Source organism: Cebus imitator, unplaced genomic scaffold (genome assembly GCF_001604975.1).
Source record: "Cebus imitator isolate Cc_AM_T3 unplaced genomic scaffold, Cebus_imitator-1.0 Scaffold313, whole genome shotgun sequence".
Taxonomy (NCBI): Eukaryota; Metazoa; Chordata; class Mammalia; order Primates; family Cebidae; genus Cebus; species Cebus imitator.
Genome location: NW_016107628.1, coordinates 721,097 through 735,934, shown reverse-complemented (window position 1 = coordinate 735,934; position 14,838 = coordinate 721,097). Strand labels below are relative to the sequence as shown.

Here is a 14,838-nt window from a genome sequence, read left to right as displayed (position 1 = left end):
TAGGAAAAAAAAAAAAAAGCTAAGAATGCCATGGCTGGAAGGCCTTTAGTAAACAAGCACATATAAAGGGTCCCCAACACAAGTCCTAATATGAGGTATGAGACTAGATGTTATAAGGAAGGTCATTGTTCTCAGGAACTGACTCTGCTATTTTTACCCCAAAGAGAAGCCCATACAAAACTATCCTATTCTTTCCCTCTTTCTAATGAAAGGTCCCAAAAGGTATCCATCCAAGAAGTGCTGCCAATAATAACACTGTTAATTGTGACCAGCCTATCGACATCTTATTTGCAAAGGCTTTTTTAGGCCTGAACTGACATGAAATATACTACTGTAGAACTCTTTTTGTGTTTTTGTGGGATTTTTGACTGCCAAAGAACAGTTTGTTAAATTACTTATCTTTTAAAAAACACAATCACAAAATCATATTCATATACTGCTACTGTAGTGTTAGGGACTCTCAAGCCTAGACAAGCTGTTTAATTTAAATATATATATATATATATATATATATATATATATGAATGCTTGTTTGAACAACTCAGAAAGCATTTTTCCCCTACAAATATTACGGTGATAAGGGAGACCAATCTGCCCAGCCAAGCCTCATTTCCACAATCTCCCTCTAAATTTCCTGGTCTAGAAAACCAATGGCTCTTTGGGATGCTTCCTATGCTTTTCAGGAGTTGCCCTCACAGGTCTGCAATTTCTATCATGGAATTATTTATTTATTTAAGCTAGGAAATGTCTTACTAACAAGTTGCTTTATCACCTAAAATCTACTATTATTCATTTTTACAACATAGATAACACTTGATTGACTTAAATTCTTCAAGAAAAAAATCTTGCTTTAGCAATCAAAAACTTAAGAACAAAGGGGTAAGAAGATACTGAAATGTACTAATAGTTTTTGTGTTTAATGACCTCAAACATTAAAGGCAAGATGATAGTTTTAAAAATGTAACAACTCCAAGTCTAAACATGAATGAATTTAAATTTAATCCTTTTTGTATGAAACCAAATGGCAGTCTAATACCACTGGGACTAAGTGTTGAAAAACTAAGTAATAAAACAAATACCTGAAACATGATGACAATTTAAATTCTTTGGATGATTTATCTTCTAAGCCCCCACATTTAATATAGACATTAAAAACTCTCTAAAATAATACTAAGCACCTTAGTATTATTTAATACTTTTATACCTAAAAAGTTATCCTTTCTATTTTTTTTATTTTTTTGAGACAGGGTCTTGCTCTGGGCTCAAGCGATTCTCCCACCTCAGCCTCCCGTGCAGCTGGGACTACAGGGGCATACCACCACGCCTGGCTAATTTTTTTTATTTTTTGTGGAGACTAGGTCTTACTATCTTGCCCCAGATGAGTCTAGAACTCCTGGACTTAAGTGATCTTCCCACCTCAGCCTCCCAAAGTGCTGGGATTACAGGCATGGGCCACCATACCCAGCCTAAGAATACTTTTTGGATTTTCACAGCTGTGAGGAAAGCTTTAGAAAAAAAAATGGGGTTTAAAAGTTAAGACACAGCTTAAGACAGAAACATAGTAAAACAGGAACAAATACTGGCTTAAACCTGATGTCTCTAACTATATTCCTCTATTTTAAGAATCTTTTAGTATCTGTTTCAACAGCCTTTCCATTTTCTAATATGTAAATTTTATTCCCACCAAATCCCAAATAAACGAGTCCTAAGATTTCCTAGAAGGTGGATCTCAATTATTATTTTTATTTTATTTTTTGAGACAGAGTCTTGCTCTTGTCGCCCAGGCTGGAGTGCAGTGGCGTGATTTCAGCTCACTGTAACCTCCACCACGCGGGTTCAAGCCATTCTCTTGTCTCAGCCTCCCCACTAGCTGGGACTACAGGCGCACACCACCACGTCCAGCTAATTTTTATATTTTTAGCAGAGACTGAGTTTTACCATATTGGTCAGGCTGGTCTCGAACTCTTGACCTCAGGTGATCCACCCACCTTGGCCTCCCAAAGTGCTGGGATTACAGGCGTGGGCCACTGTGCCCAGCCGGACCTCAATTATTGTGTCCCTTTTATATATAGGCAACCATTGGTTTTAACTTCTGTTGGAACAGGGGAACTTTCACTAGAGTTCTTAGAATGTTCAGAAAAAAATGTCCCAAAGCTCTCTTCTGGTCCATACACGACAATTAGAATGTAACAGACACTAGCATAAAGTCTGGAACATACACTAGTCGTATTTGATTCTCTCTGTCAGGGGTTCTTCTCTGTAATGGGAAATAATTTGAATCAGGATGGAACAGTTGATAAGAAGGAAGAGCAAACCAGCTAACCAAATAAACAAAAAGGTGTTCTTTCCTTGAAACTCAAGAACATAGGCAGGAGCCAGCCATAAGGCCTGCCCTATAAACCATAACATTAGGAGAACTGCAGCTCTTTTCCAAGGCATTCTTATTAGTGGCATCACAAGGGGCAGTAAGCAGAGGTACCAAAGAAAGTACTGGGAGGTGCAGACTTTGTTAAAAGTCACAAAAATGGACGTATGAAGAAAACAACAAAAGACGAGGTCTCTGTAATAGGCGAAAGACACAGCTGAAAGCAAGATGAACTGTGGCAGGAACGCTGCAATTCCCAGGGAAAAACTCCACTTGCTCTCTGCAGTCAAATACAGCATGTAGAAGTACGGAGAAAAGTTGTGACGGATATCCCGCCTAGTCAGGTGATAAAAGTAAGTGTGCTCCAAAAATTCCCAGCCGTACTCATAGTAAAAACCAAAGCTCAGGGCAAAAAACGTGAGTCCAGCAACTGCTACAAACAACAGCACAGCCCGATTACACAGCCTCTTCAGGAGCTCGTACAAACGAGCCTGGAAAGAACACCGGGATTGATGGAGACTTTCGTCATGGTCGCGACCTGGAAGCAGGTGAAGGGTTATAGGAAGGATATAAGTCACCGGATATATCTTCATATGCACCGCGAAACCATAGAATACAGCTGCACACGCGACGAGTCTTTTCTTTATTAAGTATAGCACCATCAGGACCAGGCAGGCGACAATCGAGTCTGCATTACCTCGGCTGGATACTGCCATAGGCAGGGGGTTAAGAAGCCAAAAGGCACAGTAGCCACAAGCCTGGCGGCGCCCCAGTCCCCTCAGCAGCAGCAGGCGGTACAAGAGGAAAGCGGTGAGGAGGTCGCAGCTGATGAAGAGAAACTTTCCAAAGAGCTCGCTGAGGTAGATGTTGGGAGTCAGGAGCCAACCCAGCAGCGGGGTGTAACGGTAAGTGGCTCTCAGGTAAGGCGAGCGCCCCTCCGTGACGAAGCGCGCGGCGTCGGTGAACACCTGATAGTCGATATCCGTATACCTCACGTGCAGGGTCCGGTCCTGGAAGACTCCATAGAAAACCAGGGCGACTCTGGCTAGAAATGCCACACCAAACACGCCGGCGGGGGCCACCCTCAGGTTCAGGAACCATTCGCCCCAATGCTTGGTCGAGCCCATGATCTGACTGTGCGACAGCTGCTCAGCTGCAGCTCCAGACTGCCTTAGTACCTCTAACCTTCCCTTCCGTTCCTTCCGCAGGTGGTCGCTGCATATCCCACCTGCTGCACTGCCCACCGAAACAAATGAGAACGATCACTTCCGGCATGAAGCCCCGCCCCCGTACTGCTACTGGTCGCCAGCCCCGCGCGGGCTGCTCAGTCTCTCCAGCCAAAGACTTGCCTTCCTCTGGGAGGGCGGTGTCTTTTCCGCTTCTTCTTCCGGCGGAGGCGGGAGTTCCGGTCCCTAGGCGGGGAGACATCCGCTTGCCAGCAAATCCGGCACCGGCTTGAGAATTTTATGGAGCGGAGTGAGTTTTCTTTGTACGAGAAAACCCCTCGCCCCTCGCCCTCTTCCCGCGCCCCATTCCGGTCCGCAGAGGAAAACCCCCCGACGCGGAGCCAGCTGCGGCCTGCGTGCTGCATCCCTCAGTCCCGGGCTGGAGACCCGCGAGTGAGAAACGTACGAGTGAAAGGTAGATGAGCCTTCTCATGCTGTACTCCACCAGCTCGCCGGTATTCACCTGGGGGTTGTGGGCCCCAGGACAGGATAGGGTGAGTTAAAGGGGGCTGAGTGTGCATGTCCCGTGCAATATTGGAGGCGTACTTATATTTTAAAATTACTGGTTGGTAATCAGAGATTCAGATTTAAGTGGACAGCTTGTATGTTATCCGGCAACCCTAAGTGAAGGTGATGGGAAAGAAGGAAAGCGTCACAAAATTCCTAAACTACGTCAGGCCCTTTTGCCTCAGTACCTTTGTGGTTGGCATTTCTTCTGCCAAAGTTGCTTTCCCCTCCCCAGTCACTCTGGCAAACACCTCCTCAACCCTTCTGGCCTCAGTGCCAGTGTTAGCTCCCAGCTGCCACTCGCTTCCTCATCACGCAGAATGAATGATTTAGATGCCAATCCTCTCCCCTGTCCGGGGATAGGTGGACTGGGGTGGATGGGATCTAAGCTCCAGAAAATCACTCACACAGAAGACCCTGCCGTGCTACTAAAAGTCCCCCCAGTGCTCCAAAACTCCCTGGTCATTCCTTTGTTACAGCATTTGTCACACTGCTTTGTAATAACTGTTTTTGTTTGTTTCACTGTCCTAGTTTTCCGTCAGGATACTTTGAGTTCCTCGATATCAGAGATTATCTTGTTCTTTTCTGTACCTTAATAACTAACACAGTACTAGTAGCGATTCAGCAAAAGTCGAGTTGTTTTTAGAGGTTCTTCCTACCAGATTATTTCTAGAGTGACATCTTTGGATTACTCCCAACTCCCAGTTATTTTCCCTTTTAAATATCCTTTATGTATGTCAAGGTCTCCTGCTTCCCCCACCTCACTCCAGCCCTACCCACTTCCATGAATTTCTCACCAAGGACTGTAACCCATTAACTCTTCCCTTTCCGTGGTTACCTAGGGCACTTATATAGTCTGCACTGTAGAATTTCACACTTTATTTTAGATTGTGTTCCTAACCCTCACAATGAGGTTGTAGGGTTCTTGGGGGTAGAAATTATATCATCCTTAATTTTTTTCCATTATTTGTAATTTATTGTAGTCTTAGGCACATGGTAAATGTTTAGTAAGTACTGATCAATTTGATTTTACAGAATGAGCCTTCTTCCTAGTGGAAGTCCTCTAGACTAGAATAAGAAAAGGAGGTGACTTTATCCAGTCTGAACATGCAGCTTCCAGGACTACCTGCTACTCATCCATCCTACATTTCACATTTATCCTTTGGAGATGAGCTGCATTCATCTTATACATTCCATATTCATGTTATGATATCTCTATGTCCTTTTATATGCCTTGTTATAATTATGTGCCTTACATTGATAATTCTAACCATTTTTTGCAGTATGTTAGCCATATATGTAGTGGCAGCACATCACTATTCATATCATAATAATGATGATGACGATGATGATTTATAATAGCTGGATTTGTTGAGGACTCATTTGCAATGTACCAGGCATTATGCCAAATACTTTTCATGTAAGGTAGACATTCCCACCTTTACAAATGAAGAAAACCAAGGTTTATGAAGATTAAGTAATTTTCCTAAGTCACATAGCTAACCAGTGGCAGAGCCGGAACTCAAAACCCAGTCTGTCTGACCTAGAATATCTTAATCATTATGTGGCTGACTTGCTAATAAAACGTTGATCATAAATTCTAATTTTCCTGTGTTTTCTCTTATTGATCTCTTGTCTGGATATTTTGGATGTTCTCTCTCACTGTGACTCTTTCTATCTCTGATTTATTCTTTTCTTCTGCAAATAATAAGTAAGTGAGGCTTAGTTCCCTAAGATAGAAAATATGGGAGGTAGATGTCTGAGGATTAACTAAATAAGGGTACTTGTGGCTGGACTGTTTTCAGTAGTATGGCAGAAAGACCTCAGTCAATCTATACCTACATGGCTGTCCTAGTAAAGAGATGGGAGGCACCAAATTTAGGCAGATAAGGAAACAACTAGTCAAAAAAAAAAAACAAAAAAAAACTGCAGTTTGGGAGGCCAAGGTGGGCAGATCAAGAGATCAGGAGATCAAGACCATCCTGGCCAATGTGGTGAAACCCTATCTCTACTAAACATACAAAAATATATATATATAGCTGGGTATGGTGGTGCACGCCTGTAATCCCAGCTACTCAGGAGACTGAGGCAGGAAGGAGAAGCACTTGAACCTGGGAGGTAGAGGTTGCAGTGAGCTGAGATTACACCACTACAGATAGTAGTTGTGGGAAGGAAGAATAGAGTATAGTCTGTAAAACAAATTGGACAGAAAGGCCCAACTTTAGTTACTATTTCTGGGTGGAAGAGAAACATCACAGGGTCTAAGGACCCCATATTGAACTTTTTGCATTGGGTTTACAGATTGTATCTTTTCATCTCCTTCAGAAAGGGCTACATGTTTTCAAGTGCTTAACTGTTCATTACCTCTTGGACTATTACTTGCAATCCTTCCTGATTCCCCCTTTCACTATCTTCTCCTAGATTTCCATCCTTTTAGAGCCAATGACTAGGGAAAGCACAAACATGGGTGGCTCAACCCTAGATTCCCTAGCAGGAACCTTGTCCTTTGTTCACTATGCTGCATACACTCTCATTACCCTTCTGTATCCACTATTCGTCTTTTTTGCCCTGTTCTGTGTTCCAAGAGGTTAAACTCTATGGGCAGCATCACTCAGTCTCCCTTGTTCTCTGGCTTCCCATTAGAATAGACCAGTGGGAGGCACTGGCAGATCTTTGGCAGTGTCTAGTTCCTCACCTAAAGCCATGGCTCCTGTTGAAGCTATAACTCCCTCCTTTGGGTGCTAGTCTTGTGGTTCCAGTAACTGTCCCCAGGTTTAAGGCTGGTAAAGGCTTCCTACTTTGTGAGTGCCTGGGTACATTACCATATCTTGCCGATGTATTAAACTTGCTCATACCTTTGCAAATAATTCCTTAATTAAAACATGTCCATTGGCCTTTTGAGTATACCATCTGTCTCCTGCTAGAATCTTGACTACTTTAATCACTTTCTTTTTCACTAGATTTTGTTCATATGTCTTGCTTTGTCATTTCTTTGGAATCTGTTTCTAATTCTTTCCATGCCCGGCATCCTGAACCTTAGTCCAGACCTTCAACAACTCAACTAATACGTGGCAAACACCTATACTATAGTAGGATCTGTGGCAATTGCCTTTCCCTCAAGCTTTAAAAATCTCTTAACTGATTTAATGTCTTCTGTCTCAATTCTAATGCCAAATTGATATTAATTAATAGTATTCTACTTAGATTCTTTCCTCCATCAAACATCTTCAGTGGTTCACAACTGCCTAAAGAAAAAAATAATGAACTCTTTTGCCTGACATTCAGTCCCACCATTTTCTGGCTTTAACTTACCTTTCTAACCTATTCGCCTATAAAGCCCTCTGTTTTAGGTTTACTGTTCCCAAAATATGTCTTATGCTTTCTTCCCATGATACTTTGTTCATGCCGTACTTCCCACAAAGAGTGCTGTTTCTCTTGACTTAAATGCTATTTGGTTTTTCTATGTTGAAACTAAGTTGAACTCGAGCCTCAACTCCTCTGTAAACTCTTCCTAGACTTTAACAAGTGAAATAGTCTCTCTCTCCTCAAAAGGAGGTGATGTTTATTGTCTGTTCTATTTTTTAACAGTAATTATATCATGCCTGTTATATAAGTCTTTTATAGTTAGTTCACAAGACATACATGCTCCACTGCATACTTCAGGCCAGTTCTTTCTCTCCTTTCTTTCTTTCCCTCATGCTAGTTTATCGAGCATCATACATGTCAGGCCCTATGTGAGGTGCTGGGCTATACTCATGACCAAACACTTGACATGAATCCCATTCACATGACACTTGAAGTCTAGTAAGCTATGTAGACATTAGTCAAATAAATTCACAAGTAATATACAATTGCAGCTGGGGTAAGTGCTCTAACTTTTAAGGTGATTTATTTGATCTCAGATGGGCATAGTAAGAGTTAAGAAGGTTGGCCAGGTGAGGTGGCTCATGCCTGTAATCCCAGGACTTTGGGAGGCTGAGGCGGGCGGATCACCTGAGGTCAGGAGTTCAAGACCAGCTTGTCCAATAAGGTGAAGCCCCATCTCTACTAAAATTACAAAAATTAGCCAGGCATGTTGGCATGCATCTGTAGTCTCAGCTATTCAAGAGGCTGAGGCAGGAGAATCACTTGAACCTAGGAGGTGGAGGTTGCAGTGAGCCAGGATCACACCACTGCACTCCAGCCTGGGTGACAAAACGAGACTCTCTCAAAAAAAAAAAAAAAAAAAAAAAAAAAAAAAAAAAAAAGAAGGTTGGAAAGTAGCAGGTAGTGGGGAGAGTTCCACAAAAGGAATAGCAGGTGGAAAGCCCCATGATTGTACATCCCTTGATGCGTGCATTATGTCTTATATTGCTTGGTTAGCCGAGTGATACATTCCACATGATAGGGACTCAGTGTTTGCTGATTTTTCTTGAATCTTATGTCAAATGTATTCTAACCAAACCTCTTAGATTGATACCATCCCTTGCCTACTTCCTGTTCCTGTGAAATGTTGCCCATAGAGATCTCACTCTTTTTAGAACATTCTGCTAATGTTATATCTGGCATTAGTACATGGTACCTGCAATTGCTTTTAGTTATATTTGTTATATGCTACTTGTTTTATTTCTCTTTCCTTACAAGTTTATAGGTTTCTTTAACATTTTTTTCTTGTTGCCCAGGCTGCAGTGCAGTGGCGCAATCTTGGCTCACCACAACCTCCACCTCCGAGGTTCAAGCAATTCTCCTGCCTCAGCCTCCCAAGTAGCTGGGATTACAGGCATGCACCACCATGCCCGGCTAATTTTGTATTTTTAGTAGAAAAGGGTTTCTCCATGTTGGTCAGGCTGGTCTCGAACTCCCGACTTCAGGTTATCTGCCCACCTCAGCCTCCCAAAGTGCTGGGATTACAGGTATCAGCCACAGTGCTCAGCTCTTTAACCTTTTAGGCCTTTTAGGAACTATACATGTCCTTTATCTTATATATCTTATATGTCTTAGGATTCATTCCTAGTATTTCCTAAATGTTGTACTTAAGTATTTATTGATAATGATAAGAGACCCAATTTTCTCCCTCCATCTCTCTCTCTTCCTCTATTTCTGGGGAACAAGAGTCAGTGACCATAGGATCTGTTGTCTCATCAGAAAAAATTCAGGGCTGGCTATTAACAACCAGACCTTTCTCAGGCTACTGACAAACAAGGGTAGAAGAAAAATCCATTTCTTTGATACTTAGGGGAAGAAATGCCTGGTAATTAAAGGAATAAGCTTACAAAGAACCTTGAGGATATATAAGGAAAACTGGCAACAAGACTGCATGGTAGCATGGAAGGGAAATTGGGCTTGTGATCACTGGACAAAAGGGATGATGCCCAGGATCCAAAGCATCTTGACTTTTATGGATTAGGCTGAGCCAGTTTTCAGATTCCTGGGTCTTAATGTTTTTTTCAGTATTGTTTTTTCAGTATTGTCCTGTAAAATACAACTGTGAAAGGAACTCGCTAAAGCATGAGAGAAAAATTAAACAGAAGAGGCTGGGCCTCTTCACATCTCTTCTGTGAGATGGCAGAAATCAGAAGTTCTTCCAGCACAGCCTAATTTAACCCTCCACTCCCATGGGTAGGCCTAAGAGTTTAGACCTCAACAGTATTGGTTTAGATTTCTAAAAGAAGCTAGAGTGACAACCAAAGAGTCATCCATTTTATTTAGTAGCTTATTCTTAACAGACCAAAACAAAACAAAACAAATCTTACACGCCTTTTTTTCCTAGATCAATTTGACCTGGGTTAGTCTTTAGTGCAATGAATGGAAAACTATCCTTAACTCCTTCTGCATCAGTAGAGTTGGCTATTACTGAGCCTGGAGGCCCATGCTAACTTTCCAGCAAACGTTGTGTGTTACTCTACCAGTGAACAAGGTTAGCTAGCAAGAGTGAAGGACCAGGGCAGCAGCCGTGGGGAGGGCACAGTGTCCCTGACCTGTAGCAATAGTATAACTGGCTTCCTTTCTCTGCTCAGACCTTATAGGGAAACTCCTGGATGATCTTATTAGGCTGACAGCGGTTGGGGGAATAATGGAGTGAAGCATAGTGTAGGGATTCCGGAAGCTTCTTATGGAACATCACCATCCCCTACAGCAGCTGGTAACCCCACTCCTCATTTTCATTCAGAAGCATCAAAACCAAAGCATCACCCTCCATGCCAAATGCCAGGATTAGAACTCTTCTGGAAACCATGGCCTTCTCTTCGGGCTGCTTGCAGCCACACAAAAGACTGGGCCTCAGCCTTGGGAGATCTTAGGCCCAACAGCTCTTCAGTCCTGGCATTTTGGATTCCAGGGTTGAGGCTTCCCTTTAGTGCCTCCCATACACCAAGGTGTTCAGCTCCTCAGTTTAATTCCAGGGGTGAGCAATAGCAGCTCCCACCCCTGTGGAAAACAGGGAAATACAGTGTACTTCATGAAAGGGAAACAAAAGGGTGCTTTATTTTATTTTATTATTTTAAAAAGGTACTGCAGTGGCAGGAGGCTGCTGAAGATGGGGGCACACAGTATAAGTGGTAGATTTTCCAAGACTTCCCCTCCCTGTTGTCCTCCTAATTCTCTCTTCCTGGTCCTATCAGTAGCATAGGATTCAACAAAAGCCTTCATGAATGCCTCTTTATTTCCGAAAAGGAACTTCCACCCCTCCCTTTCCCATTCCCAGACTTGAAATCCTTCATCAGCTATCTCACTTCCATCTTGAAACCAGGACCACTGATTGTAAGTCTGAAAATCTGAGTGTCCTACCCCATAACCAGGGCAAGATATCTGCCCCCATTGGTAAAGTCTTTGAATATTTCCCTTCTGTACATTCAATATATTTGGGTATATATACATCTATATACATCTTTCTATATATATATTATCTCTGTTTCTTTCTTCTTAGATAAAACTTTCATATGTGCCATATCCTAATTCCCCAAGCCTCCCCACTTCTTATTTGCGAGCCTAAGCAAGACTCAAGAGTTCATTGATTTCACTGGGTCCTTCAGCATCATTTTTTTCTCATCTTCACACTCCAGGTATCTTCCCCGATCAGTTGTTTTGCCCATCTTCTGAAATCTCTCCTTTTAACACCTGTGCCTACTACTCTCCTGACATTCCAAGTCCATGGTTGATATGGGGGCCCATTTCTCACAGACCTGGCTGCTTCTGAAGCTCGGCCTATAGCCTGAAAGAGGATTTCAGGTCAGAGGAGGCAGACTATAGTCCAAAGAACCACTTAGAGTTAGGAGTGGGGGTAGTTGTGCCCTGTGGGGGGCTTATGGGAGAAGATGCCAGATTGCATGAATAGGATAGCATGATTTAAAGTGCAACTTAAAGCAAAGCCTGGGATAATAATGAAGGAGATTCCAAAGGGTAAGTCAGAAACTTCTGTTATCCAAGAGGCTAGGGCCTTGAGTCTGAGGCTTAGAATAGGCAGCAGGGGAATGGGAACAAATTAATCCCTTCAGGAAGGAAACATACCATGGCAAAATAAACCAGAAGGAGAATAACTTGCCAATGGATAAGAAGATACAGATACATACACACACACACACACACACACACACACACACACACACACACACACAGCAGTACATCTTGTCCCTATACACTAAAAGAAATCAGATAAATCTAATGAATAAAGTTGAGAACGCAGAAGTTGGCTCTTTGCCTTCTGTTTTCTGTTTCAGATTTTTCAAGTTTCTGTGGTTCTTGTTTTTACGCCAGCTAGAAGGTAATGGTGGGGTTTACAGTAGATGAACAATGAAGGGTCTTCATACAGTTAGTTGAGTTCGAGGAGAGATCAATATAACAAGACCTTGTGCAATTATAGTAGGTGGTAATCATGGGTCTAGCCTCAAAATGTTGTGTTTCTCTGCAAGGCTCTGTATGTAGATGCATGTATATATTCTGTGTGAGCATGTAGCTTATAACAATTGGCTGAGATCACCTTAAATAAACTGCCATTTGATTCATAGTGGGACTATGCAGTACCACTGTGTGGGGCTTCCTTGGTACCAAAGTGAGGTCAGAAAGCAGTGTAGGGATTTGGGGCTTTGGATAAAGCTCTGGTACCTAAATGTCCTCTCCTGACTGTTACCACAGACCCCACCAGGGAACAAGGAATAGGCTGAGTCTGATCTCTTAAAGCATGCTTTTTAACTTCCTGAAAATGGCCTTATGGCAGAGGAGAGTAGAGATGACATTGATTTTCATCATTTTATACCAGGTCTCAGGAATGGCTGAGGGAAGCCATGGTTATTTGATCAGATGGTATAATTTCCTCTCCTCTCAGCATTGCCTAATGAAATAACCGGCACTTTCAGAAGGCACTGGGAGGTGTAACTGAGAATAGTGGCTGCCAGCCACAGAGTTCTGCTTCTTAACAAAGCGTCACCAATTCCCAGAGGCTCTCTACAGCAGTCTGGAAATCTGAGAACTTGCCTATCCCTCATGGTGGAGCTGGGTTAACTTTCCAGGGAATCTGTGCCCGGTGAATCTAGTTCTACTTGAGCATCTGTGTTAAGAGAGGAAGGCCCTTGCATTTCCCCTGCCTTCTCCCAAAGGGTTGAAGTTAAGGAAGAAGGATCTAGGCTGGGCAGGAAAGGAAGAAAAGAAGCCAGGTACTATGTAATCTGAATTATTATTTTCAGACCTTTCCATGGGGCTTGGGCACTGAACTCTTTCTTTTCAAAGGAACGTATTGGCCTGTGTCCTTCCATTCACAGGACATGGAGAAACACAGCTTCCTGGGGCTGCCTGGAAGATAGGTTTAAAGTTTTAGACAACAACTTGTGTTAGTCACTCCAAATTGAAGAGTTCAGAATCCAGGATAGATATGGATGGTTGTAGGGTTATGTTTCTTGGGCCAACTCCAATCCTCTGAGAACAGAGGCTATGAGGGAACTGGGTATCCTGAGAGTGTTCACTTGAGAAACTAGCAAAGGAAAACAGTGGTGACCATGGTTCTAGGTGATGGTCAGAAGTTACCAGCAGAAATCAGCTTCACAGTGACAAACCCTGGCTTCTTTCAAAAGAGGTTGGTAAAAACCCTAGAATACAGTGAGATCAGATTCCTGTATTTCTGAAAGCACAGACAGCAATGTGACCATCAGAGAGAGTCTTGCCTTTGGGAACTTGCTAGATGGAAAGGTAGAGACAGAGGGAGCTCCAGCCTCAAGTCACCAAACTTCTTGGTGGTGGCAGGAGGTGGGGGAGTCTATCCTTCCAACCACATGGTCCTCCTAATGTGAGTCTCCAAGCATGGCTGAGGCCTTCTAAGCCACTGCAGCCTAATCCCTCTCTTTCCCCCATCCTGGCTTAAGGAGGTATGTGTACTGGGGCAGAAGCGGGGGGGCAGAAAGTGGACATAGGGAGGGGAACCTGGACTCCAGTTGGCCTAAGCTAATGACAGGCCGCTGGGTTAAAGAAGAGGGAGTGGAGGATGGGTGCTTCCGGGGATCTCCAGTAAACCCAGGCAGTATTCCTTACCGGGGCATTGAAAGAGAGGAAAAGAGACCAGAGGAATGGGGAAGTGGGAGCAGGTCATCAGACATTGCTGATGCGCACACTAAGGGCACTGCCCTCCTTCTCAGCCTGCTCCCTTAATGACTCCTCCAACTTGAGCTTTTCAGGGTCTCCATAGCGTACAGTGCTGTCACGGAGGCCACTAGGAGAGGCCACTTTCACAACTTGGTCAAAAAGGCTGAAGTCAGCTATGTATTTACCACTGGCTGACAGTGAGATGGCAGGTGTGAACTCGTAGCCCCAAAGGATCTCCTCTGGCAGGTAGGAAGTGCGCACCTGGCAGGTGGCACTGGTGGACTCCACTGTCCCACTTAGGATCAGCACCAGTTCGAAGTCACCCTCACCACTGCGAAGAGGGAGATCTTTCAAGGGACTGGTCTCGTCTACCACATGATAGAAGGTAAGGGGTAGAATGAGGAAGGGGCTGTCAGAGGCTGTGTCTACTTGGAAAGTCACATTGACCTGGTTGAGCCGGATGTTCTCACCCTCCTTGGTTTGGTGGGTCTGAAGCAGTTTGCCTGTCACCTGGCAGCCAATGAGAAGGCTCTTGCGCATGTTGGCAACTCGGATCATGAGGCAGGGCTTCCCATTGTGAGAGGCTACAACTGCATGCTGGCTGAAACGAATGGTCTCAGCCCGCTTCTTAGGCCGAGCAATCTTCGCCAGGAAGGTACCTGTGATGAAGATTTCCAGGATGGTGGTGAGCACCAGCTGGGCAATAAGAAGCACAATGGCCAGTGGACATTCCTCACTGATGTAGCGGAAGCCATAGCCGATGGTGGTTTGGGATTCCAGGGAGAAGAGGAAGGCTCCAGTGAGTGTGTGCACCTGAACCACACAGGGGGTATGGTTGGCGGGAGGATCCAGCTCCAGCAGGTCCCCATGTGCCACAGCAACCAGATACCACACCACACCAAAGAGGAACCATGTGCCTGCAAAGGTCGCAGAGAAGAGCAGAAGTTTGTAGCGCCACTGCATGTCAATGAAGGTTGTCCACAGGTCCTTGAGGTAGAGGAAGCGCTTGTCAGCAATGTGCTCCATTCTCACGTTGCTGCGACCATCTTTTGTCAGGACTCTCCGCCGTCGTATCCCTGGGCCCATTAGGGGCCGGCTTTCTGTCTGAGTGGTTTGACTGTAATACACCTTGGCGACAGACGTCATCTGGAGGGAGCAAGACAGCATAATGGAGGTTATTGTAGAAATTGGCCA

General features: G+C 43.9%; 2 protein-coding genes across 3 annotated transcripts in view; both read right to left on the bottom strand.

The window, feature by feature from the left end:
* Positions 1 to 1,940: 1,940 nt before the first annotated feature.
* PIGM (phosphatidylinositol glycan anchor biosynthesis class M) lies at positions 1,941 to 3,761 on the bottom strand. Its single transcript, XM_017503649.2, has one exon. It carries the CDS (start codon positions 3,490 to 3,492, stop codon positions 2,221 to 2,223), a length of 1,272 nt encoding a protein of 423 aa, XP_017359138.1. The 5' UTR covers positions 3,493 to 3,761; the 3' UTR covers positions 1,941 to 2,220.
* A 5,994-nt stretch (positions 3,762 to 9,755) lies between these two features.
* The window catches only part of KCNJ10 (potassium inwardly rectifying channel subfamily J member 10), a 34,106-nt gene continuing 29,023 nt past the window's right edge, over positions 9,756 to 14,838 (bottom strand). For both annotated transcript variants that reach the window (XM_017503648.2, XM_017503647.2), the window contains one exon: positions 9,756 to 14,790. In XM_017503648.2, the coding sequence (XP_017359137.1) occupies positions 13,651 to 14,790 (1,140 nt within the window). In that variant the 3' untranslated portion in view covers positions 9,756 to 13,650. The remainder of the gene's footprint in view (positions 14,791 to 14,838) is intronic.